This window comes from Piliocolobus tephrosceles, chromosome 10 (assembly GCF_002776525.5).
Source record: "Piliocolobus tephrosceles isolate RC106 chromosome 10, ASM277652v3, whole genome shotgun sequence".
Lineage (NCBI taxonomy): Eukaryota > Metazoa > Chordata > Mammalia > Primates > Cercopithecidae > Piliocolobus > Piliocolobus tephrosceles.
In genome coordinates, this window is record NC_045443.1 from 6,707,255 (window position 1) to 6,718,964 (window position 11,710).

At 51.0% G+C, this 11,710-nt stretch overlaps 1 protein-coding gene and 1 long non-coding RNA gene across 2 annotated transcripts in view; one reads left to right on the forward strand and one right to left on the reverse strand.

The window, feature by feature from the left end:
- The window catches only part of SCNN1A (sodium channel epithelial 1 subunit alpha), a 31,986-nt gene continuing 20,276 nt past the window's right edge, over positions 1-11,710 (reverse strand). The window contains exons 4-12 of the mRNA XM_023232456.3: positions 8,285-8,388; positions 7,780-7,943; positions 7,259-7,357; positions 6,950-7,067; positions 2,480-2,558; positions 2,314-2,371; positions 2,106-2,161; positions 1,883-1,958; positions 1-1,411 (exon numbers count right to left, since the gene is read on the reverse strand). Of these exons, the coding sequence (XP_023088224.1) occupies positions 1,031-1,411; positions 1,883-1,958; positions 2,106-2,161; positions 2,314-2,371; positions 2,480-2,558; positions 6,950-7,067; positions 7,259-7,357; positions 7,780-7,943; positions 8,285-8,388 (1,135 nt within the window). The 3' untranslated portion in view covers positions 1-1,030. The remainder of the gene's footprint in view (positions 1,412-1,882; positions 1,959-2,105; positions 2,162-2,313; positions 2,372-2,479; positions 2,559-6,949; positions 7,068-7,258; positions 7,358-7,779; positions 7,944-8,284; positions 8,389-11,710) is intronic.
- LOC116418939 lies at positions 1,239-6,259 on the forward strand. Its single transcript, XR_004229154.1, has 3 exons — positions 1,239-1,425; positions 5,592-5,699; positions 5,956-6,259. It is a non-coding gene; the product is annotated as an uncharacterized LOC116418939 (long non-coding RNA).

Consider the following 11,710-nt stretch of genomic DNA (forward strand, 5'->3'; position numbering starts at 1 on the left):
TCCTTTATGCAACCAACATTTATTGAGCATCTGCCTACTTGCTTCAAGCAGGATGATGGGCTAGACGTGGAGCATACATAAACGGGCAAGACTCAGTCCCTGACCACAAGGCCCTCACAGTCCAGTTGGGGAGGCAGACACAAACGTAGAAGAAAGTATGGTGCAACAGCAACACTCCAGCAGATGTTATAATGTGCTGCGGGAGCCCAGGAGAAAGGGGAGTGATCAATTTTTGGGAAGACAAGATGTGGCAGAAGCCTTCACAAAAGTAATGGTGTCTGAGCAGGGTTCTGAGGGATGCATAGGAGTTCTCCGGCAGATGGCTGGGGAAGCTTTCAGGCTGAGGAAATATCTTGAGCAGACATGTAGAGGGATGAAAGACACAGGACGGAAGCGCCGGAGCATGGCTCTGTGAGGGCACGGGTATGAGACTAGAAGAGCCCTGGAGCTGCCTTTACTTACGCGGGTCTGCTCCGGCCCTGGCCCTCGGGAGTCAGGGAAGGGGTATTGCCTAAGTAATAAAGGGGGCTTTTGGGTGGGGTTTCCCACCCAAGTTCAAGATGAGGAGCAGACATCTGTGTTACTGGAGAGCAGTGTGGCCAGGTCAGTCAGGGGCTGGCTTCAGCCGTCGCTAGGCAGGAAACCTGTGCATGCCTATGTGTACCGTTGGTTGTGTTTTGTCCTGGTCATCAGCCATTTCTTAGGAAAGTTCCTTGTCAAAGCTCCAAGTTTGGCTTGGCTGATCCAAGGGAAAAGGAGACTTAGCTGCAGTTGGGTGGGGAAACCAGAGTGTTCAGAGGCCGTACCAAGGGGTACAGAGCCGGAGCCAAGGCACTTCTGGGCAGCTTCATCGGCCACTGTTCTTGGAGCAACTTCCTGAGCCCCTTACCCATCTCGCTTCCCCTCCACACATCAAAGGCAGTTTGGGCGACTCTGGGAGGAAGCCCTGCACGTCCTTCAGTCTTGCCAAGGGCAGCACCCTCCCACCAGGGGAGCATCTGCCTTGGTGCGAGGAACCTCTCCTCCTCTCTCAGGGCCCCCCCAGAGGACAGGCGGAGGAGCTGGCCCCTGCGGAGACCCCTGGAGATGGGCAGGGGCCCAGGGTGGCATAGGCAGGGGGAGGGGCTGTCAAGGCTGGGGACGGAGCAGGGTCTAGCTGGGACAAGTACAGAGATGTGGGGTGGGGGCAGAAGTGGGAAGGCGGGGAGGATGCCTGGGTGGAGGCCACCTCCTGAGCACCCCTGTCCCCTCGGCCCGGAGACCAGTATCGGCTTCGGAACCTTCGGAGCAGCAATAGGAATGTGATGACCAGCAGGTCAAAGATGAGCTCGGCCATCTCCACCACAGACAGCACTGAGGAGCCGAACCACAGGCTCCACTGGCTGCCCAGGTTGGACAGGAGGGTGACCATCTGTGAGAGAAGAGGTACATTGACGATGGGACAGAGGGTTCTGGATGGACTCTGGCAGAGGAGCCCCCATTCCTCCTCACCAAGCTATCTCCCTTCATCCTCGAGGACCCCCGAGTTCTGTCAGCCTCTCGCCAGCCCCCTGGGCTCCTTGTCTCTGCGCCTGGCCAGCGTCACCCAGAGAAAACTGATAACTGGCCCACAGTCAGGGGCAGCTGAAATGGGGGCATGGCTCAAGTGCCTTCACCCCAGCATCTAGCATGCCTGTCCCTCCCACCACCCCCAGAGACCTTATGCCCCGGCCGAGGTCCTTCCTCCAACCCTCCCGACCTCTCCCTTGACCCTCTTCTTCGGTCCCCTGCCTTTGAGACCCAGAGCCTTCTGGTCCACAGACAACCTTTTGGTTTTCCCTGACAGCTGCCCTGCTAAGTAAGACCCTCAGAGCATCACAGGCTCCATCCAGGCACGACCTACCGTGACAGAGGGAGACTCAGAATTGGTTTTGTAGTTCAGCTCCTTGAAGAAGATGTTGACCTTGGCCACTCCATTTCTTAGGTGTGGGGCAGAGGGTGGGATGAAATGGTAGAGGATGAAATTCCTGACCCTTCCTATAATCAACCATATGGATCCCTCTTCCTAGGTCTATTTTCCCTCCCAAAGATTCCTTTCTTGTGGCTGGGACCCGGGCGGGACTCACCTCTTGTTGTTGATGGTGTAGTTGTTCTGTCGCGATAGCATCTCAAAGACCCATTCCTAGGAAAGAATGGGGCTGTCATCAAGGTCCATACGCTTCAGGCTTACAGGGATAGGTTGTGTCAAACACACTCATACACATAATACCCAGAGAAGACCACAGCCTTACACAGGCATACACATCCCCCACCCGTCGCTTCCCCACACTCTACCTGGGATGTCACCGAGGGCCATCGTGAGTAACCAGCCGAGAGCTGGTAGCTGGTCACACTGGGGATGGAGAAAGGTGTTCAGTGTTGGGGCAGAGTTCTCCCACTCGAAGGCTTGGCTGGGTAACCTGTATTCTTCCCAACCTGCACCCGGGGAAGGGACACTAACCTGCATGGCTTCCGGCACTTGGTGAAACAGCCCAGGTGGTCTGAGGAGAAGTCAGCCTGGAGTTTATAGTAGCAGTAGCCTGTGAGTACAGAGATGCCTGTTCTCCTAGGGCACCTCAGCTTTCTCTACCCCACACCCAAGAGGTCTCCCAAGATCCCTGGGTACCCACTTTACAAGAGCATTATTTAGCATTATAATGATGTCCTATGAGTGGCAGTACCAAGAAGTACCAAATGTTTAAGAAATTAAGCTAGGCCAGAGACAGTGGCTCAGCTCTTTGGCAGGCTGAGGTGGAAGGGTCGTTTGAGGCCAGGAGTTCAAGGTTGCAAGTGAGCTATGAGTGTGCCTTTGTACTCCAATCCTGGCAACAGAGTGAGACCTTGTCTCTAAAAAAAAAAATTTAACAATACATTAATTTTTTTTTCTTTTTTTTAGACGGAGTCTCACTCTGTTGCCCAGGCTAGAGTACAGTGGCATGATCGCGGCTCACTGCAAGTTCCACCTCCCGAGTTCACGCCGTTCTCCTGCCTCAGCCTCCCAAGTAGCTGGGACTACAGGCGCCCACCACTATGCCCGGCTAATTTTTTGTATTTTTAGTAGAGACAGGGTTTCTCTGTGTTAGCCAGGATGGTCTCGATCTCCTGACCTCGTGATCCACCCGTCTTGGCCTCCCAAAGTGCTGGTATTACAGGCGTGAGCCGCCACACCTGGCCTAAAAAATAAATTAATAAAGAAAGAAAATAAGCTAAGTCAGGGGAAAACAAAACAAAACAGGATACGCCAGTGTAAGGAAATATACACTATGGATGAAAACTTAAACGCCATAAAGAAAAATGGGAACAAAAATTGTATAAGAATAAGGGAACTGAGAAAAAAAAAAAAAAAAAAAAGAATAAGGGAACTATGCCACAATAAGATAATACTTCATGCCCATTAAGATGTCTATTATTTAAAAAAAAGACTATACGCCAGGCACGGTGGCTCGTGCCTGTAATACCAACACTATGGGAGGCTGAGGCAGGTGGGTCACCTGAGGTCAGGAATTCGAGACCAGCCTGGCCAACATGGTGAAATCCAGTCTCTACTGAAAATACAAAAATTAGCCGGGCGTGGTGGTGCGCACCTGTAATCCCAGCTACTTGGGAGGCTGAGGCAGGAGAATTGCTTGAACCCAGGAGGTGGAGGTTGTAGTGAGCCAAGATCGTGCCACTGCACTTCAGCCTGGGCAACAGAGTGAGAGTCTTCTCAAAAATTAAATTAAATTAAATTAAAATTTAAAAAGACAGTAACAAGAACTGGCAGGATGTAGAAAACCTTACATACTGCTGCTAGGGATGTACAATGGTGCTGTCACTTTGGAAAACAGCCTGGCAGCTCCTCAAAAAAGGTTAAACATAGATTACCGAATGACCCAGCAATTCCACTCCTAGGTATATACTCAAGAAAATGGAAAACATGTGTCCACACAAAAACTTGTACACAAATGCTCACAGCAGTATTATTCACAGTAACCAAAAAGTGGCAACAACACAAATGTCCACTAACTGACAAATGGGTAAACAAAGTGTGGTCTATCCATACAAGGGAGTGTTGTTATTCAACCATATAAAGGAATGAGGCACTGCTATTGCTACAATATGGATGAAACTTGAAAATACTATGCTAAGTGAAATAAGGCAGACACGAAGGTCACACACTCTAAGATTCTGTCTGTATGAAAGATTCAGAATGGCCAGGCACGGTGGCTCACACCTGTAATTCCAGCACTTTGGGAGGCCGAGGCAGGTGGATCACCTGAGGTCAGGAGTTCAAGACCAGCCTGACCAATATGGTGAAACCCCCTCTCTACAAAAAAATATAAAAATTAGCCTGGCATGGTGGCATGCACCTGTAGTCCCAGATACTTGGGAGGCTGAGACAGGAGAATTGCTTGAACCTGAGAGGCGGAGGTTGCAGTGAGCCGAGACTGCACCACTGCACTCCAGTCTGGGCGACAGAGGGAGATTCTGTCTCTGACAAAAAAAAAAAAGATTCAGAATAGGCAAATCCATAGAGAAAGAAACAATCGTGGTTGCCCAAGGGCTGGCAGTGGTGGAGGAGGGGAGGAAAGCTTGGGATTTGCTAATGAGTACAAGGTTTATCTATTTATTTTTTTGAGACAGGGTCTCACTCCATCGCCCAGGCTGGAGTGCAGTGGCCTGATCATGGCTCACTGCAGCCTCGACCTCCGGGGCTCAGGTGATTCTCCCACCTCAGCCTCTCAAGTGGCTGGGACTATAGGTGTGCACCACCATGCCCAGCTAATTTTTCTAAAGACAGGGTTTCACCATGTTGCCCAGGTTGGTGTCGAACTCCTGGGCTCAGGTGATCTGCCCACCTTGGCCTCTCAAAATGCTGGGATTACAGGCATGAACCACCATGCCCGGCCTGAGTGAGTACAAGGTTTCTTTTGGGAACACTAAAAATATTCCAAAATTGATGGTGGTGATGATTGCACAACTCTGGGACTATACTGAAAACCTAAAACTAAAAACTAAAATTTGACTAAAATGAAGCTGTACGCTTTAAATGAGTGAATCGTATAGGATATAAATTATCTCAATAAAGCTATTACCAAAAAAAATAAAAATAAAAATAATGGAACTGCAGATTCCCCTCCTCCCCTATTTCCCAAATTCTAAGTAAGGTTATTTTGTCATTATTGCTACTTTTAGTTCCTCAGTCCGAACTCCTTCTTCATTTCTGACCCAAATCCCTACCAGGGTTGGAGATCTTTAGGAAGAAGGGGAAGCAGCTGGTCCTCTTCTCCGGGGAAGTAAGCCCTAGGAAACGCAGCAGACTGTGTTTTTAGCCTTACTTCCTCTCTCATCCTCACAACTTCTCAGCAATCTATATTGTTATTTTTCACTCACAGATGTGCAAACCCACGACATAGAAATAATTATTTGAGGGGAAGGAGAAATCCCGGGTGGCATCCCCTCTGTCCCGGTCCTGTATACCCTAGGACATGTCACATCCTCCCCCTGGACCTCAATTTGCTCATATGAGAAAGGAGGTGAAGCCAAATGGCCTTTGGGTTTCCCCCAGTTCTGATGTGCTACACTCCTCTAAGGTCAGACAGGAACCAGGAGGCCACGACTGGAAAGTCCAGGCAGAAGAGAACTGCGGAGCCAGCCCAGGGAAGGACAGAAGTGGAAAAGTCACCACAGACAGAAACAAGGTAGGGATGGACGCTGAGCTCTCAGGTGAGACAATCCGCTGCCTTTGAGGCCTCCGTGTCTCCAGTGTCCGCTACCATGTCACCTCCCGTGGTGGCCCTCGGCCCACCCTGTGGCACAGCTGGGCCCAGGGGAGAGCCCTGGGAGGAGGAACTGCAGGGGGAGCAGGCCAGTTGTGCTGGGGAAGAGCATGCACTCCAGGAATGCAAACCCTTGCAGCTTCCATATTTTATTTTTGTGATTTTCTTTCTCTCTCAGCTTCCTGGCACACAACTTCCCTGCCAAACAACTCAGCTGTAGTCAAAAGAGATTTGTCTAGATAAGGAGGAGATTCCAAGGTGCTTCAAACTTTATTGATTGTGCCCTTGTTCAGGTAAAAAAAAAAAAATCTTAAATAAGCAGGTCCAATACACGTATTTGATTTATAAATTACATACCTCTACTCTTGAATGGAGACAGTATGTCCATTCTAAAGCACATAAGATAGCAAATGTGAAGGAACGAGACAGACCCATGTAACTTCTAATATTTTCTTCCTGCGCCCCAGGGAAGTGTTGTGTACCCCACCCAAATCCGGAGCCTGCCCAGCTAAGCACCCTGGGCACTGAGCAGGGAAGCTGTGGGCAGCGCGTGCACTGAAACCTTAGTAGCCAGTGAGGAACGGCTGGAGGTTTTCTCGGCTGCTCTTCTTCCCTCTGCTGCAGGTTGTTTGAAATGGGACAGTTCCTTGACAAACACACAAAGGCCAAAACAGAGAGACTGCAACACTGAGAGGGAGGAACGAAATAGAAGAGAGAGGGAGGCCGAGGCAGGCAGATCGTGAGGTCAGGAGATCGAAACCATCCTGGCTAACACAGTGACACCCCATCTCTACTAAAAATACAAAAAAATTAGCCGAGGTGGCGGGCGCCTGTAGTCCCAGCTACTTGGGAGGCTGAGGCAGGAGAATGGTGTGAACCCGGGAGGTGGAGCTTGTAGTGAGCTGAGATCGCGCCACTGCACTCCAGCCTGGGCGACAGAGCGAGACTCCGTCTCAAAAAAAAAAAAAGAGAGAGAGAGAGACTGAGGGAGAAGGAAACTGACAGAGGCAGAGACTAAAGTCTGAAGAACAAGAGCAAGGGAGGATTCATCCCAGCAGGTGGGATGTCATCCCCACCAGAAGTCATCCCCACAGACAGGGGACTGAGAGGAAGAAGCGCCTCAGGGAGTACTGGGGTCAGTGGGGCAGGGCAGGGGCTCCCTGCAGTCTCACCCCAGGAACTGTGCTTCCTGTAGTCACAGTACTCCACGTTCTGGGGCCGCGGATAGAAGATGTAGGCACAGCCACACTTCTTGATCATGTTCTCCTGGAAGCAGGAGTGAATACACACCTGGAAGGGAGGCAGGGGGAGAGGAGAGGGGGTTCGGGACTGAACTCAGCAGTTCTCTGCGCAGAGCCTCCATCCTCTTTCCACCACCCCCCGGTTTCCCTCTCTCTCACACACACACAATCCCTCCAGCTTTGCAGGACCAGCCAGGGCAGGCCTGGGAGGAGCTGCCATAGAATCAGGTTGGGCCTCACCTGCTGCGTGTACTTTGAAGGGTAAAGGTTCTTGACAGGGACATCACTGCCATTCTTGGTGCAGTCGCCATAGTCGCCCCCAAGTCTGTCCAGGGCTTCCTATGAACCCACATACACCAAGAGATCAGAGGACAGAGCAAGTGCCTCCGGGTTCTCTGCCTTCCCTCAGTTCCAGGTTGTATCTCACACCTGCCAGCCCCTCCTACCAGCCTCACCCTCTCAATACATGCCTCCAGCCACCTCATGCCCACCCACTGCTCATTTCAAGGCCACTGGGCCCAGAGCATCCCCAGAAATCCTCAGCATGCCCTGAATGCCTTCTCAGCACTTGTCCCCCAAGGTCCACCCTGCAGGGCCTGACTTCCCAGTGCCAGCCCCTCTGCCCCTCATTCCTGCTCCTGAAGACCTCCACATGCTCCAGGCCCACCCCACACGCTCTCCCTCCGCAGCCTCCCATGCCTTCCCCCTGCCCCCCTGCAATCTGGGGCTCTCCTTCCAGGCCTCCCAGTCAGCATCCTTGCCTTCCTCATGCTGATGGAGGTCTCCACGCCAGGCCGCAAGTTAAAGCCACCATCATCCATAAAGGCAGGTTCATCCTGCCCGTGCACCATTACCCGGGCCCCAGTCACTGTGGACAGCAGGGGAATGAAGTCATTCTGCTCTGTGCGCAGCATCAGGGACAGACCTAGGGGTGCAGAGAGAGCAGACGTGGCAGAGGCAGGAATCCTGGAGAAGAGTTAGAAGATGGAAAGCCACTCTCCCTTCCTTGCCCAGTCTCCAACCCTGCAAGAGGAGCAAGTTCAGGAAGACCCGCAAAGGGACCTGGCAACCCATGGGCTGGAATCTGGAGGCAGGAGGAAGACCTGGGACAGGATTCCTCTCATGCCTGGAACGGACTATGTGGCACCTGTTGGGGAGAGAGAGCACAGAGGACCCCTCCCAGCAGTTCTAGGAGGTGAGCTCGAGGTAAGTACATGGGAGTGGCTGAGGCAGAGGGCGCCGTGGAGCAAGCGGGGAGTTGCTCACCATTGTTGACTCCAGGCAGGGAAGACATCCAGAGGTTAGAGTTGTTCTTGTCATTGAAAGTATAGCAGTTTCCATACATCGGGTGGTGGAAGTGAGAGTAATTCCTTATCAGGAAAGAGAGAGTAGGGTCAGAGAGGAAAGTTTAGGTGGTCCAGGGAGCAGGGAGATGAGGCAGAGAGAATTCTCCACTCCCTTCAACTCCTACAGGACTTGGGCTTTCAGGGTCATTTGTTTCCTGATCACCTACCATGTGCTGGCACAATGCTGAGAGCTTCACTCATACTCCCTCAGTCACTCCAACCAACAGCCTGTGAGAGTCTCATCCTCATCTCACAGAGGAGGAAGCTAAGGCTCAGAGAGCTCGAACAGCTGGCCCAAGGTCCCACTGCGATGATGAGCCTGGGGGTTCACACCTAGGTCATCTCCCTTCTAGCCCAGGCTCCTCTCACCAGGCCATCTGGGCTCACCGGCCTTGACTTCCGTGCTGCCTTGTAACTTCTCTCTTGTTGCACTACACAGATTCTTGCATGTCCCTAACTGCCCGTGTGTCTGAATGTGAGTTCCCCACTGAATCATGAGCTCCTTGATGACAGGAGCCACATCTCATTCGTCTCTCTGTCATCTCTGGGTTAGCTGCATGGTTCCTGTCATCTAGGAGACAGAGGAGATGATGAATAAACAGTTGTTGAGTGAGGAATGAACGAATGAATGAATGAATGAAGTGGGGAGGTGGAGGGGAGCAGGGTTAACGGAGACAGTGTGAGCAGTGGTGGGCGCGGAGCTGAGGGGAGGACGATCAGTACCGAGTGTTTCCGGGCAGCCTCTTGCATCAGCGTGTCTCAGAATGGTAGGTCCAAAACTCATCTGTGACAGGTGTGGGGACAGAGAGAAAGCAATCACAGAGGCATCGCGGCTGCAGGAGGACTGCAATTTCACAGCAAACCACAGTTCCAGAACAGGGAGGCTGTGTGGGGTAAAGCACAGCTCGCAGGCCACACAGCGCAGAGAGGATCTGTGTTCTGCTACTCTGCCATCTTGGAGCTAGCGACGGGAGCAGGGCAAAGAGGGAAAGGGGACTTCGGCCAGTGAGCAGCAGAGGAGGAATAAAGAGAAGAGGGAGAAGAGGCTGGCCAGAGATAAGGAGTGGGGTTCTGGTTGTACGGTCTTGAGCAAGTCATTGTTTCTAAGCTTATTCTCCTCCTCTGTAAAATGTAGGATGGTTCTGTGAAATGAGGAGATTGGAACCGGATGATGCAGGATATTCCATTGGCCTTGAAGAACAAAGGCACAGAGGCATGGCATACTGGTGCCCATTCTAGGAGGTACTGCCAAGTCAGCACTTCTAGAGCCCAGGCTAGATGCAGGGAAGGACTGAAGGAGAGGCTACAGAAGTGGCCAGTCCTGAAGGCTGGTGAGCCCTTTGCACACAGAGAGGGGACAAGCACAATGTGGTGGGTGCCGCCCCCATGGAAAGCAGGCACAGGTTTGATCAGCAGGTGAGGTGGAGCAACATGGATGGATTTTAAAGCATAGAGCTTCGTTGAAATAAATAAATAAAAAGTGGCGGGGCACAGTGGCTCACACCTGTAATTCCAACACTTTGGGAGGAGGCTGAGGCGGGTGGATCAGTTGAAGTCAGAAGTTCGAGACCAGCCTGGCCAACATGGTGAAACCCCGTCTCTACCAATAATACAAAAATTAGCCAGGTGTGGTGGCGGGCGTCTATTATCTCAGCTACTCGGGAGGCTGAGGCAGGAGAATCGCGTGAACTTCGGAGGTTCAGTGAACTGAGATTGCACCACTGCATTCTACAGTGAGACTCTGTCTCAAAAAATAAAAAAAAAGAGGTGAAATGGGATCTACAACACAATACCATTTATGTAAATTAAATACAGATTTTGCAAAAACACATAGAGATACACACTAAGCACATTAATAGAGTGGCCTATGAGAATCAGTATAATGTGGTGGTTAAGAGCACAGACTCAGCCGGGCGCGGTGGCTCATGCCTATAATCTCAGAACTTTGGGAGGCCGAGGCGGGTGGGGTCACCTGAGGTCAGGAGTTTGAGACCAGCCTGGCCAACATGGTGAAACCCCATCTCTACTAAAAATATAAAATTAGCCGGGCGTGGTGGCGCATGCCTGTCATCCTAGCTGAGGCAGGAGAATCGCTTGAACTTGAACTTGGGAGGCAGAGGTTGTGGTGAGCCGAGATTGCGCCATTGCACTCCAGCCTGGCCAGTAAGAGTGAAACTCCATCTCCAAAAAAAAAAAAAAAAAAAAAGAGCACAGACTCCAGAATTAAATTCCTTGTATTTGAATCCTGGGGCTCTAACAAGTATTAGATGTGGGACCAAACAAGTACTTAATCTCTCTGTACCTCAGTTTCCTCAGCTGTAAAATGGGGATAATAAAAATATCAACCTCACAGGGGCATTGAGCATGAAATTATGCTTAGAATGGTGTTTAGCCTTAGTAAGAGCTGTATTAGCTCACTAGTACAATTACAGGGATTCATTAAGATGGCTAAAGTCGAAAAGACAGAAAATAACATGAGGAGGATGTAGAGAATTTAGAATCTTCATACATTGCTGGGCCGGGCGCGGTGGCTCAAGCCTGTAATCCCAGCACTTTGGGAGGCTGAGACGGGCGGATCACGAGGTCAGGAGATCGAGACCATCCTGGCTAACACGGTGAAACCCCGTGTCCACTAAAAAATACTAAAAACTAGCCGGGCGTGGTGGCGGGCGCCTATAGTCCCAGCTACTTGGGAGGCTGAGGCAGGACAATGGCGTGAACCCGGGAGGCGAAGCTTGCAGTGAGCCGAGATCACGCCACTGCACTCCAGCCTGGGCGAAAAAAAAAAAAAGAATCTTCATACATTGCTGTTGGGAATGTTAAATGGTACAGCTGTTTGGAAAAGTCTCGCAGTTCCTCAGAATATTAAATATAGAGTTACCACATGACCCCGCAGTTCCACTCGTAGGTGAACACTCAAGAGAAATACAGACATAGATCCATACAAACATGTACAGGAACGTTCACAGCAGCATTATTCATAATAGCCAAAAAGTAGAAACAACCCAAATGTCCATCAGCTGAGAATGGATAAGCAAAAATGTGGGCCGGGTGTGGTGGCTCATGCCTATAATCCCAGCACTTTGGGAGGCCGAGGCAGGAGAATGGCTTGAGCTCAGGAGTTAGAGATCAGCCTGGGCAACATAGTGAGAGCTAGTCTCCACTAAAATTTAAAAAAAAAAAAAGCTGGGCATGGTGGCCTGAGCCTGTAGTCCCAGCTACTTGGGAGGCTGAATCAGGAAGATCGTTTCAGCCCAGGAAATCAAGGCTGCGGTGAGGTCTGATCGTGCCACTGTACTCCAGCCTGAGTGACTGAGTGGGAACCTGTCTCAAAAAAAAAAAAAAA